Here is a 23,906-nt window from a genome sequence, read left to right on the forward strand (position 1 = left end):
CAATAATTTGTCTCTGTGCAAAAAAGACAGTAGAAGAAATCTGCTCATTCAAAAATATTAGCTTAGGATGCTACTTTAAGGAGACACAGGTGTAAAAATAATGGAAGAACTGATATCAGGAAGATGCAAGCAGTAAATAATGCTAAGAGATATCCTGCATCACACTTACCTGGTTATTATTTCTTAAAACAACAACATAAATCAAAAGAATAGTGACCATCACTGGACCACAAGGCATATGGATGATGTCCATCAGGGCAACAAAAGTGGAAATAAAGAAAGGGAAAAAAAATAAAGGCAGGTCAAACACTGAGCAATAGAATTGTTGATCCTAGAATTTTCCACTCATAACTTCTGTCATTTGGAGGGTATTATTAAAGATTGCTACCCTGGAAGATAATGAATGTCAGATGTAGCCTCCACTCTTGTGCTGATGGATAGCATCTCCGGTCTGATGAGGAGAGATTACCCTGCTGAACCCTACAAGACATCTTTAATCTCCAGATTTAGAATCCATTGTCCTCTACCAGTTGTCACTCTCCTGAAGGAATGAATGCAAGAATGCTGCCAAACACTGAAAAACAAACAGCTGCAGCAAAGGGCTATCAGCAGCAATCTGGAGGTGCTCTGCCAACGAAACACTGAAATGGTAGTTAAAAAAAAAATAATAATAATCTGTCTCCAGGTTCTTTTCCATCATTAATTAAACATTTTCTAGTTTCCAAGAAGAAACGCTTGCTCAAGCATGCCCTTGAAACCAGATGCATCAACACCATAAACTTTCAAACAAACAGTGAGGGGCAGCACTCTAGCAGAGGAAAATACCATGCTTGGCATGAAAGCAGAGCTGAGCACTTATTCATGCAGTCTGAGTGGATGAGGCATGTTTGATGCTACAGCCAGGTATGACAACCAATTTCCTGTTCTTAAATACAGGGTGAATATTTTGTACCCACCTACTGCCAAAACCATGGGCAAATGGAAGGCAGCATAGAGGGTCAGCATGTCCTAGCCTGCTTCTGAATCTCCCTTCACCTGGTAGCACAGACAAAAATAGACACTAATTCTAAATCACCAAATCAACAGAAGCGGCTGTCCATTTCCAGGGATTTTCACTCAAGCCTGTGCAGTCACCCATTTGGGATGAAACTCTCCAGTAGCACAAGGCCTTACAATTACATTAAAACTGGAATTTAAGTTTGGGTCAGGCTCTGTGCTGCTATCACAATTAATGTAATTTTAAGGCTGTGGCAATGCAGCCTATGCAGTAAACACAGACAAGTCAATCGATAGCAGAACAGGCCCTAAAGCAATTTCCATCCCTGAAAATGGCAGTGATTTGCAAAACACTCAATGATGAATTCTGTAAGAATGACTGGCTTAAGCGTTAATAAAATCATAACTATGAAGTCTAACTTTCCTGCTGGGACCAAAAACCGTATGACGTATCCGGAGCAGGCTGGAAACTAAATCACAGAAGAATCGCAAACTCCCACTTCGGTGGGGTCAGGACTTCATCTTAGGCAGGTCTTTTAATCATTTCAGAGCAAGGAATTCAATGCAAGTCCTTTACATTTCAATCTATTGCCTTCATCACTCAAACATCCATCCTCCCAAGGACTCAGTGTGTTGACCTCCATGTAAACCCAGAGCAGAGCTCCTGAGTAGAATGTGTTCCACTTTCTGTTGCATCACCTCACCCAAATGAACACTGAGGACAAGATGCTTTCCACCCGATTTGTAGATTCTCACTTATCCAAGCATTTCCTCCTCCTCAAATTAGCACAAGCCTGCCCATTTGCACTATAATAATTTATAAGTTCTAAGTTTCAGAGAAGTAGCTTAAAAAAAGACAAAGAACAAAGAAAGCTTTCTTGGTTAGAGTTTTGGTCAATGCAATATGAAGATTATCAGTTATGCAGACTGTAGCCATATAAAAAATGATGCTGTCAATGTAAAATGAATAAAATAAAGACAGTATTTTCACAAGGTTTCCCCAATGGCTTTAAAATAAAGTCACTTTGATGTTGCAGGGAAGAGCTTGGTTTCAGCCTCCTGCCATACAGATTGATACACTGGACTTGGCATTTGTGTGTTAGATGAGACTTTGTGGGTTTTTTGTTACAGAACTTCTCCCCCACCCCCACCCCCCACCCCAGCCTTTTAAAACACAATGAAATATGATACACAAAACCCATACATTTACCAGTTTGCCTGTATTATTCCCTCCTTGACTCCCCGAATACGCAAATCTTTTCATATATAATCACATTCCATGTAGCTAAAGCATGCATTCATGGAAAACAATACCAGGAGTTACATTTTACCTTATAAAAGACTAAATTAACACTGAATAGCTCCTTAGTGGTAACATAGCTATGCATCCAAATCAAAATAGTTGTCAAAATCTGTCATATATATTAAAAGTTCACATTGCCGGGGGGGGGGGGGGGGGGGGGGGGGGGGGGGCGGGGAGTGGTTTGTGAGAAAATAAGAAGTGCTTCTTCCTCTATTTTATTCTCAAAAATAAATATACCAGCCAACTTCACACAGTGAACTCTGCTCCTTTTTGTCTTAAAGGGAACCTATTGCTCAACTGAATTGCTTTCCCTACCTTATTACTTCAAGAGATTACAGCCAGGGATGTATATTGTAGCTACCCTATATTTAGAAGCTGGATAATAAAACACATAAATAGCACACTGAATAAAACATTAAGACGTAAAAGGAGTTAAATAGAACAAAGGGCTAAAGCTTATTGTGCACTAACCATGTCTGACCCACTGAAATACAAAGGACTCGTAATTCTAATTAGTAAAATGCACAGTTAGGATTTAACTCACAAGAAAGCAAGCATGGTGCCTGCCTACTGCTGTGCACTAGAGAGCCTTTCGCTGCCTTGCAGGGCCCTCTCGTGGAACTGGGAACTGTGCCCGTGGCAACCCAACAGCACTGCAGAACGATGCTCAGACCCAAAAATAAGGGGAGAATAAGAAGCGTGGGTGTTCCCTCTTTCCTTGAAAGCAGCAATATTTCTAATACAAAGCTGCGCTTTTCAGACACGCAGCCTTCACTTAAGCAGATGTAGACTTAAGTCCTGGAGCCTGTGCCAGGGAGGATTTTTTCCTCTGAGTCCAATGAGGACAGGATTCTGTCCACAAAGACCTTGAAGTTGTGAAAACCTGCAATCTATGTGGAACAATCCAGTCTGCTACCAGACTGTCTGAAACCAAAAGCATCATCAAGAGTCTTTTATTAACAGGTCTGAATTCCAGCTGACGGTGAAATTCCACATTCAGAGTTTTTTAAAAAGCAGGCTTAGAGGGTCCTGCAGACCAAAACAATGTGTGATACATGCCTCAACACACGGATTGCTATTTCACGCATAAAGGAGCAACCTTCTGCTGGGATCTCCCCAGTATCATTTATGCCTTCTTGCCACTCAGCCCCTAAATCCAACACAACAGCATCACCAAATCCTTTATTCATCCTTCAGATGAATGCTAATGTTCATTTCTTCTTCACCTGATGCCTGCTTTACTGATAACACACCCCACACTGACAACTCACAATGGCTTTACCTATGGCAGGCTGCTCTTCCTCCCTTGCTACCTAATAGAGGGTAATGAAGTGTGCACTCTCCCAGTGCGCTAGAGTGGTCGCTAGGTTTTGAAGGAGGATTTGTCCACTCCTCCAAGGTACTAACTTGACTTTGCTGTTTGGGACACAGAAAAGAATTTTTCAGCACCTAGTCCAACATATACCCTCTGTATTGCCTTCAGCAGGTCTGTCCATCAAGGGCTGATCTTTGCATCATGTCCACGTACATATAATACCAAATGACAGGAGGTCTGTTTCTGTAATAAACAAGTGACTTTGACCATCCCACTGATAGGTTAGACCAGCACATCTTCCAAGAGCAACCAAAGACAAACAAAAAAAAAGAAGAGACAGACACATTCGGAAAAAGACAGCTTTCCGTGACCCACAGCAAGGGCAGAAATGGAACAGCAATGAGGAGAGCCTTTGTCTTCTGCATCAAGCATACTGCTGTATTACTCACTCAGACTGCTCCTACACAAACCAAGCCTTTCCATACATGTCTCTCCCTCTTCAAACATCAGTCAGAAGAAAACAGAGGAGAACACTTGTGGAATCCCAGAAAATTATCTCAAGGCTTGCCCAGTTCAGGCCCTGCTCAGCAGAGTCTACAAAAGAAGCTTGTCTTTCACTCGTGATGGAAATCACTGGTCCTCTGAAAACCAGCTAGGACAGCATTCTGGTTGCTGTAGATCACATCTAAGATGCTAGGCAGCAGCTTATAAATTTTCAGCTGGATTTCACTAAGCAAAGATGTAGAGTCTACAAGAGCTCAGGCTGGTGATGATTCCCTCCTGAACCCATCTCACAGTCTCTACCAGTCATGCATATTTGCTTGCCACCGCCATTTTTAAGACGACTTCTCTCATTTAACCTCTGACAACCCTGTCACTAAAACCATCTGCAGTGCAACAAGGAGTAAACTCCATGAAAAGAAGTTGCTACTTATTCCTCCAGTTGGCTAGAAGACAAAGATGTCCCATTGCGCACACAGACAGTGATGTATCCCTACGATCTGCATCATCCCACAGGTGTGGTAAGCAAGCAAATCATTAGGGCTACCATTGAAGCCTTCACTTGAAATCACAAAGAAAAGAGAAAATGTGAACCGAGTAAGACAATTTAGAGACAAATTTGGCCTCGCTTTAAGCTACAGATATTCATTAAACATGGATTCTGGACATATTAATAATAACGGAGTTTCCAAAAATCTAGGCCCTTCAGCACACAGAAGGAGGCCAGAAGCACTTTAGGTGAGCATCATCATATAAAAATAAAACACAGCAGTCTCAAAAAAGCCAAACTGCACTGGTAATTCATGACAGAAACTGCACAGCTGGCTTTACCAATTAATGGTCTGCAAGTCCAGCCCCTACATGAGGTGACCTGAGGAAATGTCTTTTCAATGTTTGATCATTTGTGGATCCTGACTTATAGCAGTGAGGTGGAAACAAATCTTTTCTGGTACTAAATGTATCTACTTCATGAGCACAGCATGGAATTGATAGTTATATCAGTATCAGTTAGGTACTCTAGGAGCTTGAAATACTGCCCAATTTTAAATAGCTATAGTAAGTTTGGTGCTTATGATTCCCTCAGCTATTGTCAGTGCAAAAGACAAACTCTTCAGAAGGGTAATTCAGAGCAATGAAGCCAGATGAATATTGTGATGTGTCTTCTCTACATAGATTACAGGGAACCTGCTGAAATAATCTGCATAAGCAGCATCTTCAGTGATCTAATGGTAATGAGAAGGAACAGTTCTCCTCTACCTTTTGCCTAGTTAACTCTGGCAGTCAAAGCAATTACAGTGTTGAAATGAAAAATAGGCTGCAGCCTCCGAGCTGGACTGAAGATCCAAACTGCTTCAAAGCAATGGCAGGATTGGCTCGCTAGATTGAACAGTCTCTTTCTCCACCAACGGTTATTTGATGCTGGTAAATATTTTGCAGAACAAAAGAAAGAACCAGGTCTGTCTTACAATTTATTACAGTGAAGAGGCCCTTCCTGTCACAGAGACTGCTCAATGGCATTCTACCCCACTTTTCAGAAACAGGACTGTTATTGGGTCCTTAAAGATCTAGTCTCTGTTCCTGTCTGAATACTGCAGAGACAGCTGTCGGACATCATTCTTTCAGGCATCATCTAACATGACCAAAGTCAATAATTGTCTTTTCCTGAATTAGGCTCCTTAAAAATGGCAGTATTTTGAAAAGACAAAAGTCGATTCCCACTTTTCATCTTAAATTCTATTGTCTGCTCTTGGTTAATAAACTTCGTTAGCTTTAATGAGCAAGCATTTTTTCAAAGCAACTAGAGGTGTCAAGTACGTAGCTTGAAACATGCCGATTTTTGGGACCAGACGCAACATGTTATTGAAAAGCAGCTCCTCCTAAAGCATCCCAGGCTAGGCACCTCATGTCTTACCAACAGCACGTATTTCCCACCACAGTACACTGTCAAGTTACAGCTGCTCAACCTAATGGACACCAGACAAAGCCTTTGCCAAACCCAAAGCTTGAATTCATCTCTCTAATGTGCTTCAGAACATTTTACTTTGAAAAACGTTAATGTTGTCTATTGACTGCAAAAATTTTATCTCAATTGCCATCCAAGAACACGCTAATTTGGATTAAACAAATGAGGCTAATTATTTGTTTTCCACAAAACAGGCTACACTAAAAGCGCTAAATTATTTGCTTTCCTGATGAACAAGGCATTGCCTTGTTCACATATCATATTCCATCATATCAGATCTGATTATATGTTAGAAGATTAATCTAGGGACTGTATCAAACAGCAAAGTTAAGATGAGGCTAGGAGATGCAGGCCTCTTGAGGAGAGCCCACCAAGCCATCTAAATGCTCCATGGTGCTATGTGTCAGACACAGGGAGTTGAAGAATAAAAAATGGGGTGACTGTTTCATCTGCTACATGGAATTATAAAGCGGGATGGGGATCACTTCAGTGTACACTTAAGAGAAACACAGGTCTGGGGAAGAATATGACACCATAGTCTAAAAAGTTGCATGAAGGTTCCAGCTTCAAGGGTCTTTATTTGAAAAAGAGCTCCATAATTTGACCAAACTATCCATGAAGAGCAGAACCTTTCTTTAGCCTACCGGAGAAAGCCCGGTGCACAAATCTGCTGAACAGTCGAGCAGCCTGATTGTGTTTTACAGGACCTCTTTGATACCAGGGAAAGAACTCTTGTTATCAATTAAAAGCATGCAGTCAAGCATTCTGAAATGTTATGTTAAAAAGATTGTCATAATTTACATAACACATAATAAGCGTCCATCATACAAGCCCACAATACAGAATCACTACTGTCTTATTACAGGTATTTCCCTTAGGTATGGATGCAAAGCGCATCTTTAAAAACAAAAATAACATTTCTTTGTACAAGACTCTTCCCTGAATTAGAAAAGCTGCAGAAGGTTGTTCTCCAGGTTTTGTTGCATAGTCAGCTCTGAAATACTCTGCTAAGCACCATTTGTTTACAGGAAAGGTCAAGAGGGCTTAATTAACTTGTCATCGTGCATAGATCCCCTTCCTCATTAAAGGGATTCAACTAGTTTCCTTAACAGCTACCTGCAAAGTTTTATGGCAAACACATACGAGTGCTGCACAGCACCAGGGAACACAGAGATGGTGATGGGGTAAGGCAAGGAGGTGGTTTGTGTAGCTCTTAAGATACGCACACTGCTGATGTGCTAGTAGCATGTAGAGAGACACTGCAGCTACATGCAGGTCACAGTCAGTCCTGCTTGCCAGGATGGAAGAGATTCTGGCAAGCACATGCGGAACCTTCAGCTCCTACCTAGACAGTCACCAGAAGCAGCCAGGAAAGAGATCAATAGGTTGTCTCATCTGGAGGATGGAGCCTTGAACAAACACATCCCCGCTTCCTAGTGCTGAGCTGAAGTGGATGCTAACAGTCTAGCTCAGAGCTAAGAACATTACATCTGTATTTAAGGCATCGCAATTAATTTAAGACTGACACTACATCACAAATAGCAACACTTGCAGAAATCCCCAAGCCAGAATGAAGCTAACTATGGTACTGAGAATGCAGTCATCTCATCATTGCTGCAGCCAGGCTACCTATCCTAAAAAGCAGAGCTCACAGGTGGTATTTTGTTAACTTACGTCTCTCTTCTGGGATCCAAGGTGACATAGGGCTAATTTAGCTAGCCACTTTTAGGACTTGCACTGATATCTTTGCATTAGCATTAGTACATCTGTATTTCTTTCTGCTTTCAAGCTGATGTGCCTGTATGATCCTAACAGAGATGTTGCTTCAAAGATCCAGTCTGGTATCTCTTCATGAAGCCACTCCAGCTTGTTCTGAGATACTTCTGTCATTTCTAATAAGATACTACATTGTGCCTGGTAGATATACCCTACTACAATAGTGCAACCTCTTAAATGCAGAGTCTTTGTTTGCCTCACTATGCAAGTTGGGAAAAGAAGAAAATGAACTAAACCACAGTTCAGTATTTGTGTCACTTAGTGTAAGAATTGGCTAACACAAGTCTGAGAGCTTTGATTTATTGCCCACCAAAGCAAATGATACCGTCGTAAAGTCTCTTGATAACAACTGGATTAAGAGGGAGAAGATAAAGATACATTTCAGAATATCTTTGGATAAGGATAAAGCAAAATGACACAAACAAATCCCAAAGTCCTAGCAGTCATGAAGTCACTGCAAAAACTGTACCGTAAGCTTCAGTTACTTAAAATTATTAGATAAATACCATGAATATTTACAATAACTCTTTTTTTTTTTCTTGTTGTTGTTGAATTTTTAAGCCATTGCACTGATTATGATACGCTGTCAACAGCCTCATCAATTATCCATTGCTAAAAAGTGGGGTCTAACATTCTGCAAGTAGTATTCATTGGTCTCAGTAGCACTTAATGAGTTTAAAAGTTCCTACCTGTGTGCCCCCGGGGATGGTGGCTAGAGGCGGACAACAATTTACAGCAGACCATTAACACATAGACCAGAAAGAGCCAGTCAGATAGAAGCATTGATTTGGCACAGAATCTCATCCTGGAGGCAGAAAAGGAGGCAGTTGAGTGAAAGAACAATGTGAGTAGGGAAAAACATAAAAATTATGTGGTGAAGGAAAAGCTGAAAAAGTGATGAAGAATAACTAATATGGCTTATTACAAGACAACACTGGCAAAATCATATTCATGGGATCAATTCTTTGTTAAGCATGTTTTATAATTAGAAGCAATGCAATGGCTACCACACGTCATATTACCCACAAACACCTATTTATAACAGCACATTATGAATGCAATACATCTCTATGTATCTGAGATACGAGGTGGGGATTTTTTTTTTTTTTTGGATTAAGATCCATCCACACTCAAATTTAAATACACATAAGTTGTGCTACGATTTTTAAACTACACTTGCCTTAAAAGTATAGAAACATCACCAAAAAATGTCCCTTTTACTTAATACTTCTCGGGACACATTCGCTAAAGCTACCAGCTCCCACGTAGCCATGATGTGAATTGGCTGGATCTCCCAAGCACACAACATCTGCTGGCTTTCCTGGAGATCAGTGTTTGTTGCAGGTTAAACACTCGTGAAGCCAGCACCTCAGTCAAACAGGGGAGGGCTCACTGCTCTACCAGGGTGTTAGAAACTGCATTTCAGAAAACATTTGTTTTAAAGGAAGCGGATATTGTTAGCCTTACTCATGTTACTGTTAGAACTAAGACCACAAATCCTCAGTAATTTTGCTGCAAATATGTACAATTAAATCCCTCAATAGCTTATGTTATGCCATTCATCATATAGAAAGGTAATCTAATAATTTTCTTAAACTCAGTTATGATGATTTATTACTCATGCGACACATAAATGGGCATTATGCAGTTGAACCCTTAGATACAATGTTCCACACTTTCAGCAAATGCTGTAAGCAGGAATACATCAAATTAATTAAAGGCAATTTATAGATTTGCATAAATTGAACTAAATACTGCTTTCATAGCAGTGATGTTAGTCTGAAGTTAATCAGCACGCTGGGATTTGGGCAAGACTATCATAAGCGTGCTTACACGCACCAAGAAGTCCTTTGAGAACTTCTTTCCCCTGCAGATTCCAGTTCTGATTCTTCCAAGTATTTCATAAATAATTTGTTTATCTGTATATCTTTAAAATACCTGAGACTATTCAGCTAACCCAATATTCAAGTTACCCTGAATACCCTGAGAGTTTAAAAACAAAACAACTCATGCCTTTGACAGCTCTACTGTCAAAGCCAGGTGAAGCACTTGGATCCTGTATTAAATTTGATAACCATCTACAAATGAAACCAAAACAGATGCCATGTTTTCTCATTTAAAAAAGCTTGCATAATTTTCCCTTTTACACATCACAAAACAATGTTGTTCTCTCATTATGTATGAATGGGAATGTTTGTAAAGCCCAAACAAATCACAAATGCACTTATTAATATAAATATTAATATAAAAAGTTAAGAGACCAAAAGCCTGATGAATGTACATCTAGTTTAGTAAAAAACACTACTTTACACTTGAGAAAAAAATACATTGGTGAAAATACCCAGCACCTTCAACCGCCCTTGTAGACTTTACTCCATCCTACAAACTTTTTTACAAAAGCTACACAAATATTGCTAAAAAATAACTCACCATGCCTACAGAGTTAAGAAAAAAAAGTTACATGTAAAGAAGGCACATTTTAAGGATTGATTTGGCAAAAAGGTACCTTTCATTGCTTTACGAAGGTGCTGTGTCTGAAGCACAACATGTTGCCACCCTGAAAGCAAACGAACCAGTACTGGAAGAAACACACTAAGGCTCTTTTGCAGCATAAAATAGAAGTCTTCTGTAAGCATGAATCAAGTCCAGAAGATAAAGACATCACTGGTCCTTGACTACCCTACGTGCACCCTCTTATGGAGCACTCTAAGGCTAATTCAGAACATTATACTTCAGCTGACAAGCATGGACCTAATTCACCTCTTGCACCCAGCTGAAACACATCATGCTACTGCAGCTAATGGGATTGAGTCACTGTGAAACCAGCATAAATGTTATTGTTGTTGTTGATCCAGTATTAGCCTAAGGAAACTGCCCAGTAAGCTCTGAAATCAACGTGCCACTTCAGATTTTAGGGACCCAAATCTTCCCCAGGTAACTGAACGTAATTTTCTTGAGGAGAGACCTGAATATTTAACCTTAGCTTTCTTTCTCTCTCCATGAGAAACACACAGCTTACACCTCGTGCACCACTTACTGCTAAACAGGAAGTCACCATCTGCTCATCTCACGATACCATCCCTCTGTTGCTCTAAATGAACACAGGAATCTGACCCAAGTACCAGCGGAGACCTCAGTTCTAGTGCCATGCTGTAGTACCATGACAGGGACCTTCCTTCAGGTTTCCTGAAGTAAGACTGAAAGCAGGATTTAACCCTTGGAATTAAATACCACTGATCGGACATTTTGAACATGCCATTTCTGGTATGAATGGACGAATGAATAGTCTCAAATCAAGCACCACATCCTCAACAGCTGCAATTTCAGCACCTAAGTGAACCTAGGTGTTCCCACCATTCCCAGTACAGGAGCAAAGCCGGTCTCGGTGGAAATGATTGTGCGCTGACCTCAAAAGCTTTCCCAGATTTGAATTTGACTCTTTTTTGAAGCCATGGCCCTGATATTAGACAGGGATTGCAAAACCAGGTTTCATCAGGTTAATAAGGATAACCTTAGCCCTTTGTAAGTATATTCAAGCCCAGGAATAAGTGTATCACTACAAAGCATCAACTCAGTAATATCCAAACTGAAGGGCTGCTAAAAGCATCCAGTACCATTAAAACGATACAACATCTGCAGACTTTAGTCTGCCTTGCAAGTAGACAGGACACAAGTCTCCAGCCTGCTAATATAAAGAAATACAAGAGGATCTTTAAAAAGGCAGGGAAAAAATGAAATTTGGCAGACAGATGCAGCAAGGGGTGCTTAGCCCTTCAGCGTCAGTGGGCTGCCGCTTTCAGAAATGTCAAGCCTTCATTCTCTGTTGGATTCAAGTGGATATTGTTGCTAACCAGCACAGCAAATCTTCAGTGTCATTTGAAAGATAAAAAGTGCTCTTACCTTGGGGACTTTGCAAGAATTTTGTTCCAGTCAAACACAATTATTTCAGTGTGTTTTTCATAGTTATTCCAGACTCCCATTTGCGGCAGCAAATAAGCCTTTCTGCATTTCAGAATTTTTCCTTCGCTTTGGGGACCTAGAAAGAAAGCCATATTACACTGCAATTAATGTCTGGAATGGAGCTGTGAAATAGAGCTTTGTTAGCAAAATCATTGTTTCACAGTGCCATCTACAGTGCAATCCAAGGCAAAAGGCAGCAGTCATATCGCTCTTTTCACTTGTTTCCAAGAACACAGAGAAACTGTGATAAGGCAGCTCTGAAATATCATTATGTTAACCAAAGGCAGAGTTCACTATACTAGAAATTACAAACATAATGTGCGCAGCTTAGTGTCCTTATAACCACGTGCGCTCTCACCACCCAGCCCCTGAGAAAGCTATAAGGTTTAAGACCCCACCATAGTGCAAACAGATTTCCATATGATTACGTGAAACCTCCAATAGTTTGCACCAGAGACTATCACAGACAGGGGAAGATCTTTCATAAAGATTTGGCCAAACCCCTTGGAGGCTGGCTGCCCCAGGAGCAGAGGATCTGTAGGGTCACATCCATAGGATCGTTTCTGTGTAATCAACGCATTATAGCACCCGCTGACACTTTTGGCTCCACTTACTTCCAGCATCACGTCTCACATCCAGCCCACCTATACCCAGAAGTTACACTTTGAAATCACTGTATGGAGACCCCTTTGCAGCAGTAGTGGCACATGTTCCACAGAATAACGAGCTCAAACACTCTATTTCATAGACATTTGAGTCTCTTTGCTTTTATTGTTTTTATTTGTTCTCTCACTTCTATCCCTGGGTCTAACTTGATCTTCTGCTATTGAAAACACAACACAGTGCAACTTGTGAGAGTAATAACAACACAGTCTTCACCTACGGAGTGATCACAGTAACCTCTTCTCATCTTCCCCACCGCTCTTTGCATTTCAATCTTCTTTTGATCAATTAGAAATTTGCTTTTAAGAAACACAAAACTACACTGTCACATCAGAGGGCAAGCATCTCTGGGGTCATAAAAGCACATAGGCAGACACCTTACAGAAGCTTAGGACAGGAAAGCCCCTGGCTCAATACACTGAAAGAATCATAGAATGGTTTGCATGGGAAGGGACTTTAAAGATCATCTAGTTCCAACCCTCCCACCATGGATAGGGACACCTTACACTAGATGAGGTTGCTCAAAGCTCCATCCAGCCCGGCTGTAACAGCTCCATTCTCTTTAGGACACCATGAGAAGATAGAGTAATTGCTGAAATTAAAGAGGTATCAGGCCAGTAATCTATAAGTAACCATATTTTACTCTGTCTTCGCTTTGCAATGTGGAGAGTTTCAGAGTGAGCCAAAATCACCACGCAGCAGTTCTAATTCAAACAAAATGAGGGCAAAGGGATGGCTTAAGACAAAGCACTACCATCCTGCATTAATCCTTTCTTGCACAAACACACATTAAAAAAAAAAATTAATAAAAAAGCCAGTGTGCCTCAAAAGGCCTATTGAGAAAAAGCAAACAAACAGGCTTTTCAATATAGTATTGAATGACTGAAATGAATGACTGAAATGGTTGTGTGGTACATTTTTACTCATTTCATATAAGGATAGATAGGTAAATATATTCTTAAAATGCTGTTGTAGAAATCAATATTGCAATACAATAACTCAGGTTTTAGTGCTTATCTGTTCCATAATTTTTATTAGAGAGGAAAAAAAAAAATTGGGTAGATGCATCTACAGGTAAGTACTGACTTTAGAGTAACCTGTTCTGTAAACACATGTTAAAAACCGGTAAAAGACAAGTATTGATTATGCTAACTCATTCTAATTAAATGGATACAGCAAAAGTGGCAGATGATACAGCCACCAGCGTATCTTGGGGCTTCCTGATGCCTTCCAGGCAGCAATATTTCTTAAGAAAATAGGGTTGTTTAAGGGAAATATAAAGCAAACTCCTACAGTGCCATCTTAAGTCTGAGGTTCAGCTGGTTTTTGTCCATAAAGAAGGCAGTTCAGAACAGAAGTAAGAGGCCCACTTGGTTAATAACAGTAAAAGGAATTCCAGGATTCTCATAGTGAAACCATGGTTTGTGCTTATTTTGCCATTGGTGGTTTTACTGCTGGTCCCTGCCTTGTCACAGGGAGCAGCGTTACTTTGGAAAGCAGAACTGCTTATTTGCAGGCTGCACAAACAAACCACTCCTGACCTTCTGTGCCGGGAGCTGTACTGGGGCAGCGGGGCCAGTGAGGGCAGCTGCTCCCATGAGAAGGCACCAGCCCCCCCACTGGCCACCTGCGAGCAAACTGAGTGCCACTTTAAATGGAACAAAAATCAGCATCACCTTGCAAGAAGTGCCAGTATGTCTGACAACTGGAGTTTTGTGGATGGAGTCCTTGAGTTCAGTGCACCAGGGTTAATTTACACAAGAGGGATTTGAACAGAAGTTACCCAAGGAAAGCAGTCTTATAAAGAAAGGGTCATTTTTATACAATAAGCTCTAGCCAGGAGGCAACCAAAACCCCACCTCCATCTCTGAGCAAAGCTATAGGAAAAAAAAAAAAAGAAAAAAAAAAGGGAGGAAGAGGGGAAGGGCTCTGCTCTCAGTATTTATGCATGGGCTGGCCATGAACAACTCCTGCTTTGCACATTAGTTGTCCCAGAGGCTACACCACTCTCCTGTGTCAGTATTTAGGGCATCCATGAGCCCAAACTAAGGCTGTGGGTTCTGGTATCCGAAGGGAACGGCAGCAGTCGGGCCTGTTGCAGCTCAGTCACAGCACAGTATGTCCTCTGTGCCTCCACACTCCAGGAAAACACGTATCAACAGCATTTCCCTACGCCACAGGAGCATTTCAAGAGCAGAAACAATAAAGGTCAATAAAAGTCTAAAGTTATTTGAAAATTGTATGGGCGCTGCATAACTCGTTTGACAGATGGAATAAGATAGCATTTTAAATTAGGTACTTTTCCTACCAATATTTACATGTTGTAAAATACTTCTTACGGCTACTTTCTGTAGCGAATAAATTACTAACCCATTTTACGCCATCTTTTATAATAAGCTATTAAATAATTGAGAAAAACTCTGTCCATTAAATATTTAAAAGGCCTTAATTTCCCTACTCTCAACAATTCCTCACTTAAAATACAGGGTATCCCTTAAAGGGCTCCTCTTCAGTAAAGCGACTGGTAAGGAAGAAGCGAGTTCGGTGCCTCGTGATTTACAGGGTGATTTGCCAGCTGAGGGTTTAAATCCCCGTCAGCCCTGCAAAACTCTGATTACTGCAGAATAACGAACCAAGGGAAAACAGGGCAACGGCTGGAATTTCTTAGGGGTGGGTGGTGGGGATGACACGGGACCTGCTCCGGTCACTGTGTGTGCTCAAAACGTGCCGCTGTTTGAGGGGAAACAGAGACAAAAATCAAGAAAAGTGCCAGGGCTTGGCCAGCTGCACCTGTTACACAGCGGCTAACCTACACTGCCCGCCCGTCGCAGGGCCAAAGGGCTATAAACACGCCATACATCTCACCATACATTTCGCCATACATTTCGCCATGCCCCTCCAAAGGCCCCTGTCCCACCGAGGCAGCGCGCCCCCAGGCCCGCAGGCTGGGGAGCAGTTGCAGCCCCTCGGGGCAAGGAGACCCCGAAAAGTGGCAGCTCCTCGGCCCGGCCTGGGCCCCCCAGGCTGCCTTGGGGGGCAACGGCCCTGTCGCTGCGGGACAGCGCTGCTTTTGGTGGCGCTGAAGCGGGCTGAGGGGCGACATGGAGCCGCGGGGGGGCGGGCCCCGCTCCCCACAGGCGGCCTCCTGCCCTGCGGCGTGGCGCTGCTGCCCCCTAGCGGCCGCCCGCCGCAGCTGTCCCCGGGCCAGCCCGCATGCATAATTCAGCGGTCAGCTATTAAACACTTCCAACTTTTGTCATTACTCGGAAATCTCATTAAATCCCATCCGTACAACGGGCGCAAATGGCTCCGCCGAACCCCGCTCATTGTTACCAGCCGGAGCCATCCTGGCCCTCAGAGAAAGCCCCCCCCCAGGCCCCCTGCCTGCCGCAAAGCCTCTAATTTGCAAGTGCTCCTTTGCGCGAAAATGAACTGTCTGTGCAAATTAAGCTTTGTCATTAATCATATTAACACGTTGCTGTCACAGGATTCCTCCACTCACCCTCCCCTCAGAGGGGGGGCAGGGGGCCTGGAGGCCTCCCACGCCACCCCACAGCCCAGGCCTGCTCCCCGGGGTCCCCCGAGCCCCTCAGACGGGCCGGCCACAGGGAAATAACGGGAATTCCTTCTGGATTTAGCCCCTGGGCCCTCACCCAGAGACCTCTGCATCAGGTCAGGCAACCCAAGCTGGATCTCAAGCCTTCAAGAGGCAGTAAATTCACCACAGCTAAGTTACTCCAACAGTTAATTAACCTCACTTTGCACGCCGCACCCTCCAGCTTGTACCGCCTGATATATTCTGCTTGTTCTCCCAGCTGGCACATCGCACAGGGATGTGCCGGGTCTTTAGAGGCCTTAATTCTGCCCGTCATTACTCTACTCACACCGATCAACATGTACGCCAGGCAAAAGGGACTACAAGAAGGACACAGAGTTATGGGCGTAGTAACAGAAGACTAACCTCACAGTGCAAGAAAGCAAAACCTCTCTCAGGCACGCCTCCTCTAGCTTTTACTTCCAAAGTCTACGTCAAGTTTTCTGCTGTGTCTGCTGCCCCACAGGTATCATGGAGGGAGCTCCAGCCACAAGCTCCACGGGACAAACTGAAGCAAAAGGGCTGTTCAGATGGCGAGAAAATGAACTAAACGAGGAGGCAGCAAACTATAAGCGGCTTCCTCACTTTAAGCAAGCCAGGAATGTACCCTAAAAGCCATGGGGCAATGGCAGCAGCCCTCCCTCCAGCACTTCTCAGGCCCCAACACACTTGACCCACAATATTTGAAGTGCTTGTTTACGACATCACATCCCATTTACGACAGCAGCACGGCTGGCGGCAGCTCAGTCTGTCACCACTCGTCAGCTCTTTCCACAGGAATATTGCAAAACCTCACTTAACAGCAACCGGGGGAGCTGGGGAGGAAAAGAAAACAATGCCGGTGAGAGCTAAAGTAAATAAAACCCACAGCCTCCTAAGAAGGAAGAACTGAACTCTTAACTATATCCACATAGCATGAGGTATCGACCACGCCAGCAGCCAAACCATGCACACACAGACAGACATCCTATGTACCGTGTGTTAGGGGGAAATGTGTCTGTCTTCACCAGCATTTGGAGTTCTCTAAGGCATATCTATCTTCACTGTCTCCTTTAAAGATGAGAGGAAACCTTACCTTTGTTGTGGGCACATTAAGAGCATGTGCTGGGAGGACTGCAAAATATGCCTGAGCCACCCTAATTTTCTCCCCAGTCACTGTAGCCTTCCTCAGTTAATTATGCCACAGTGAGAATGCCGAGTTGAGTGGATGCTCTGTTGGAAAGCCTTTTTCAGTTGGACTTGTTTTAAGTGAGAGTTTGTGGCCTCCAAGTTTAATCCAATGGAGCTCAGGTCACACAGATGCAGCAACAGCAGTGCACAGAATCAAAAAACAAATTCAAGCAAAGGACTGAAGGTGAGAACTAGAGGACTGCAAGACCCCAAGTTCAGAGAGTGTAAGAAGGAGTTTGAAATCAAAGCTGTTTCCTCCTCTGCTGAGACAGAACAAGTCAGGTGTCTACTCAGAACCTGACGGAACGCATACTACAGGGGGCTAGTTCAGGTCCCCCTGAGGCAAGGGAACAGTAGCTTCCTCATACACACTAACTCCAGCACACATTCTGGGGACCAGCTTTCAAGTGTATTTATGTGGTAAGAAGTAGTCTTGTAAATGAAGCATATGAGTTAAGCTGGCACAAATAACTGATCACTTGCAGTCCAAAAGTATAATGTCTGTGGATGAGACTACCATCTAAATGAAATAGAATCTTTTAGAAATGGAATCTTAAGGAAAACGTCTTGGAATCTGTTCTCTCCACTCAAAGTGAGCTCTCATCTTCCCTCCAGCAAAAAGTCCACCAAGACCAACAGGACTGCTTAGAGAGTACAGTTATTCTAGCTGTAAAGTAGGGGCAAAACAGACCCTTTTCTCCATACAGCATTTTTTATTATTCATCACCACCCCACAAAGAACCCTTCTGCCAGATTAAACTCCTGAAGAGCTATGTGTTGCCATCACAGTTTCATTTTCAAGGCTGCAGACTTCCCAATTTGGACAGACAACACAGGATATGTCCTCATTACAGCCCAGCATTTCAATTCTTTCAACTACATTTACCAGAGAGAATTCTTCATTGCGATTATCCAGGTTCTTTCAGTCCCTCACTACAGCTCAACATCTTCCCCACCCCGTGGCCTATGGCCTGCTTAAGAGATGGGCAGACTTAAGCACTGTGTTCAAGGCAGCGCAGGAATTGCTTCAACCCTGTTCAAAGAGGAGGCAGAGCAGAGACAGTGCCCTGCTTCACTCCCAGCTGAGCTCCCAGGAGCAGAGCAGTACTCACGTAAAGCATGCAGCACACCAAAAGTGGAGAGAAAGGTCTTAGAAGGAAATCTCTTCAGCAGGATGTTTCAGACACAGCAAACGTGTTTTCTCTTGCTGTAAACTTTGCCTGACAGGTAGCAGAGCATTAAAGTTGTTGCATAGATTATCTTGAGCAATAAGACAGTGTTTTCTATATCCTGGATTGCCGGAGGAATTTCCTTTCTTCCATGGAAGGAAGAGATAACAGACCTGCTATAGAGCAGGTCAATCATCTTCCTTCACACTCACCAGGGACCCAGGTGAGCTGGCAGGTTATTTTGCAGAGATTGCTCTCGTGGTTCATGAAATGTGGGAAGGGATGGAGAAGGGGACCTCATCAGTTTGTGCCTCTGGATAAAGCCCTGGGAAGTCCCAGGCCTGTACCAGGTGCCTGGTGGCCAGCCCAGGGCTCACGTGCAAGAAGCAGATGACCACTTACTATGGGTGACCATTCAAATTAAGAACAAGAGGCAATCCCAAGGAAATAACATGAAAATCAGGAGATTCAGCAAGAGCCAGCAGTAGAAAAGTTGAAATAGCTGTGTTTGTTTAGTCAAGAAAAGAGTTTATAGGAGACATGCTGTCTCCTTGAAGAGTCTTGCTTTAAAGAAGGGCATGATTTAAAGAAGTGGTTCTCTGTAGCTACTGCAGAAAGCATAAAAATAAAGTGCCTGCAAAGATAATTTAGTGTGTGCATGAAGAGAAAGTTTCTGTATCTAAGTATGGGAAAATAGTGGCACAAGCAGCTCAAAAAACTCATGGAGCCTGCTTCAGTGGAAGTGTTTGGTTTTTTAATTTGCTGAACACATATGGGATGGCGTCAAGGCTCCCTTCTCCATCCATAGGGCTGGATTAAATGTTTGCTCAGGGTCTGTAACAGGACTACATCTCCTTTATACCTTGGAGCAAAAAAGCACTGGAATATAAATGTGAGGTAAATAGTCACTGTTCACAGTGTCATCCTCAGAACCCTGACCACAGACAGTCATCAAGACAGAGGTTAGTGGAGGAAAATTGTGGCAAAAAAGAAACTGAAAATAGCTCCTGCACATATTGATTTTTTTTCAAGCAGACAGGGTCAGCTCGTATTATATTCAGAAATCTTTCTGGTGGTTCTCAGGGTCCCTATGCAATCAAATTTGGTTCTTTCTGATTCTACTGCATTAGAATACTACATTCTCTCGTTATTCCCCCAAACACCTTATTCACAGTAAATAGAGCGTGTCCACTCATCCTTCTCCAAACCATATTAGGACCTGACTGCAACAGGGGCTGCCCATTTCTGTGTAATCTGGTCTCTGCTTTTGTTTCAAGTCATGAAACACTCCAAGAAGAAAGCACAGAATGGCTGGTTTTGCTTTTAGAACACAGACATGCTTTATGAGCAGTGGGTGCACATTAGCTGATGAAGAATCCCAACTGTCTGGGTATATGGGATAATTGTTCCACTTGGGACTCGTTAGCTAATTGTTAAAAGATTCTAAGGAAAAGTATTTCATAAATAGAGCACTAAATTTCCAGAAGTGTAATTACAGGCTGAATGCACATCTTTATCACCTGTGTTATCAACTACGTAAGCCAATAGCAAAATATCTTGTGGTGTGCTATCTCTGTTCTCTCTGTCAGTCTCAGGGTAGCATGTAGGATAATTACTAGCAAATTGAAAGGTTACATTTTTGATATTCCCATTTTTGTACAAAGATAACACAGTCAGCTTGGGATTGGTTGAAAATTCTATCCCTAGCATATAGAACCTCTGGTGGCAATAGTGAAGCACAAACTTGCAGAGGAGGAGAGAGGCACAGACCAAAGCGCTATAACCCAACTTCTTGACCTTGTTTTGTCAGTTCACTTTGCTGCTATGGGACAAGCTTTTACTCAATGTTAGAGAACATTGTTTGCTTATCGGAGACTTCTCAAGTTATTTTAGAAAATCATTGCTCTACTGAATAAGAAAATTCCAGAACCAAATTCCTGACCTATCAGTTCAGGAACTACTACTAAAAAGAAAAAAAGTGTAAAAATCATTCCTTATTTTCTGTAACCAAATGACAGAGGCAAAATACTGCTAATAAACTAGCAAGGCATTTGTACGGCACGAAGACTTGGAGCTGGGTCAATAAACAATTGCACTTTAAAGGAGAACCCAATCTTGTTCAGTCTTGATTCTAGTTAAATGAACAAAAGCATATTCAGAACCAGTCTCAGAGTGGTATTTGCTTTTCTATGGTTTGGCAACATCATGCGGAGCAGAAATACTGACCATCCCACAGTGCATCTGTGCTGTACACGGCACTGTCTGAACTAGGCATAACTTAATTCCTACCCCAGCATGAGCCGGCACTGGTCTTCAGTCCTAAACTCTGATCTCTGCTCAACATTGTACCATAGAGCAGCATCTGCTTGTTTGGAGCTAACTGGGGCACCACAGTACAGGCATGGCACAGCTGGGTTTGAGTTTGAGACCTGAGTGAGGCTGTAGCTATACACCGTTTGTATTGTGCTCTTCAGGTACCAGGAGTCATATAAGGTTTTCCAATTCCTGACAGCAGCCTACTACTGAGTCAAGAAGAAGAAGAATATCAGATAGATCTGTTAATTATCTCCTGAGCCATTGGTCCTGCGGCCCTGGAATCAATATTACATTGCCAGAAGAAAAAGTGAATTTAAAAACTGGACAGATCTCAGAAAGATGTATCATGTGTGATGCGTAGCACGATGCCCTAGCTGGTTTGGCTGCCCCAGCAGACCACTAATATATACATGGAGTGACTCTGTCTCTCTCCTGTAGGCCCGTGTCTTTCTCTTTGTAACCAGAAGAATTCCAGAATCCAATATGACTGCTTAATAAGGTAACACGCTCAGATACTTTCATTTCCAGCAGCAGTAGCTACTGCATGCCCCAATGTGATAGAATTTCAGAAGTCCTATAAATTACATTTTGCCTCCTCACCTCCAGAATGGATTTCCTTCATCCTTTCCTCTTTCAGCCTAATCCTTCAAGCCTTCTTCCCTGTTCCTTCTCAGCCCTCTCTGTTTCTTGTTTGCACTGCATCTCCTCTGGGAAGTTCATCTGCCTGGCAGCAGCATATGTGTGAGCATCAAGAGAATGGCTGGCAGGCAAGGAAAGAGACCCCACCTGAGTTACATATTAATCAACGGTGAGAAAAGGTCTCGCCATTTAAAGCGGATTAATAATCTAGTAATCTACTGGATGCTGTTTTCATCCCTTCACAGGCATGAGGAAGCCAGGTGGAGCTTTGGATACCGTTGCAATGAAAAAGGAGCAAACCTCAAAAGGTGCTGAGGGATTGGTAAAGAGAATAGTCGTAGCCAGACACTTTCCTGTCCCTCCACTGCCAAGGCAGGACAGCAGCAGCCACAGCAAGCTAAGAAATGCTCTTCAGAAACAGTAAGAGAAGGTGTCAGCACGGTATTTCCCTCTCAAGCACCTGAATTGTCAGAGGGTCCTCCTTCCAGCACCTGTCACAGCTGAAGTAGTAACAAATTTCCATACAAGAGGCTCAATCAGTTACTCTAAAGTAACACCACATCCAGACTTTGAACGAGTAACAGCATGACCTCTTCATGGCTAAAGCTAGAAACTATTTGTTTAAAAAAAATTAATAATATATTTTTCACAAAGAAGGCTGAACTTCAGGCTTTCAGTTCCCAATCTGCCTAGGATGGATTTTTGGTTTTCTATTGTCCCTTCATTCATGAACAAGCCACTTCATGATCACATAACCATGTGCGTGATTGATGGGAGGAGCTGGGGGGAGGTAAGTGGCATAATTTTGGTTGTGCTTTGAAATGCTCAGGGTTGGAAATGAAATATGAGATTCTCACCACTTTCCCTGCCTCACTTGATGGCAATTATGATTGCCTTAAAGATGTGAGATCTGTTGAAAGTAATAAATTGTTGATTGTTTATTTTCAGGGTAGACAACAATCAGCTTTTAATCAGCTTCCATCACCACTAGAGAGCTATTAACTCTCTTAAAAATAATTAGAAAACAGAAAAGAAAAATGTCCTCCAATTATTTTCATCGAGGAAACTGGGACTTTATGGGAAAAAAATAATCTTAAACTTCACAAAAAAAGTTAACTTGGTGGCACATTTAGTTCACTCTAACAATAAGATACTGTTTGCCAGAGAGGTGGGGAAACAAGACATGAAAAACTGAACCGTACTTCACATTTTTCTACAAAGGCTGCCACAGATAGTCACCCACCAATCTGAGTGCTGATTCATACACCTTGTCACAGCCACCACTGCCCTGCTTGCCCCCTTCCAAATCTTTCTCCGAAGGTTTTCTCCACCTTCTGTTTCCCAGAGCACTGTCCTTTTACCACATCCTCCAGGTTTAGTCCCATATTGGCAGCTGTTTCCCCTCACCTCCACCAAGTATAATTTGTCTGCAGTCATGCTCACAACGGCAGAGCTAAAGAAAATAACTGCCCTTTCTCCTTCTCTGGGTTGTGCTTCCTAAGCCTGTATGATGTTACGGATATTGGCATCTGAGTAAGAACCAACATTTCCAGCCACCTGGGGTGGACACTCAGTTATTCCTGCTGAATTATAGATATTTTTTTTAAGGAAACAAATTGCAGGAGTCTTCCATTTTTCTGATCTCTGACTATTCACAGAATCTTGTCTTTCAGATCCCCACAATACATTTTTTTCCATTTTTTAGTAAATGAACAGTGAACACTGTCCTGGAGGTAACAGTACTCTAGCTTAAGTACAATAACAAGAGCAGCCTCCAAATTTCAATCAGACTAGAATTAGCAACAGCAGATACTACCTTTCCGTTATTTCAGATAGACAACTAAACAGAGACCCTCCATCTCACATATAATTTCCAGAAGTTTTTCCCACCAGTAATCCCATGAAAGTATACCCTCAATATGCCTCATTCACCTCCACCCTATTGCCACACACACCTTTACCAGTAAGCTGGTTGTAACTCCAATGCACCCTCCTTGCCGGGAAGCAAGATAATCATGAGCCCTTCGCTAGGTCCCAGCTGCTGTCGCGCTCCTGTTGTTGAACTGCTACTCCACAGATATTTGCCTTTCAGGGTGGAGACCAGGCAATGTCCTGTGTGTACTTCTGCTGTAGGAGCAGTTAAGCAGCAAGCAGCCTTTGGTAAGAGACTGGGGGACAGGCATGCTTTTTTGTTACAGCATTGCAGGGAACCTGTCCTCAAAGCCAAGAAAGGACGCCCTTCTTGGTGGTAGGCATCAGTCAGATACATGTTCTCAGATCCAGTAAGAGCTAACTGAATGAAAGTTTAATGGACTGTAAAAAACAGAACAGACGGGGTTATGGATTCTAAGGGACCAATACCTAAAGACTATGTAAGGGGCTGAGCTAATTACGTACTCCCTCACCAGGACCCCAGTGCTCTATCTTTTTATTTTTTTTTTTCAATTGCCCATTGGAGATGAATTGTGATTTACTTTAAAAAGGGATTCTTCTTGTAAATTGATCACTGTTAGACCCATTTCACCTACTAGTGTCTCTTT

At 42.6% G+C, this 23,906-nt stretch overlaps 1 protein-coding gene across 9 annotated transcripts in view; it reads right to left on the reverse strand.

Moving 5' to 3' along the window:
* TAFA4 (TAFA chemokine like family member 4) overlaps window positions 1-23,906 on the reverse strand; it is a 93,785-nt gene that overhangs the window by 44,194 nt on the left and 25,685 nt on the right. For all 9 annotated transcript variants that reach the window (XM_027806600.2, XM_005432643.4, XM_027806580.2 and 6 more), the window contains 2 exons: window positions 11,755-11,890; window positions 8,544-8,659 (listed from right to left, as the gene is read on the reverse strand). In XM_027806600.2, the coding sequence (XP_027662401.1) occupies window positions 8,544-8,659; window positions 11,755-11,834 (196 nt within the window). In that variant the 5' untranslated portion in view covers window positions 11,835-11,890. The remainder of the gene's footprint in view (window positions 1-8,543; window positions 8,660-11,754; window positions 11,891-23,906) is intronic.

The sequence above is a fragment of the Falco cherrug genome, chromosome 4 (assembly GCF_023634085.1).
Source record: "Falco cherrug isolate bFalChe1 chromosome 4, bFalChe1.pri, whole genome shotgun sequence".
NCBI lineage: Eukaryota > Metazoa > Chordata > Aves > Falconiformes > Falconidae > Falco > Falco cherrug.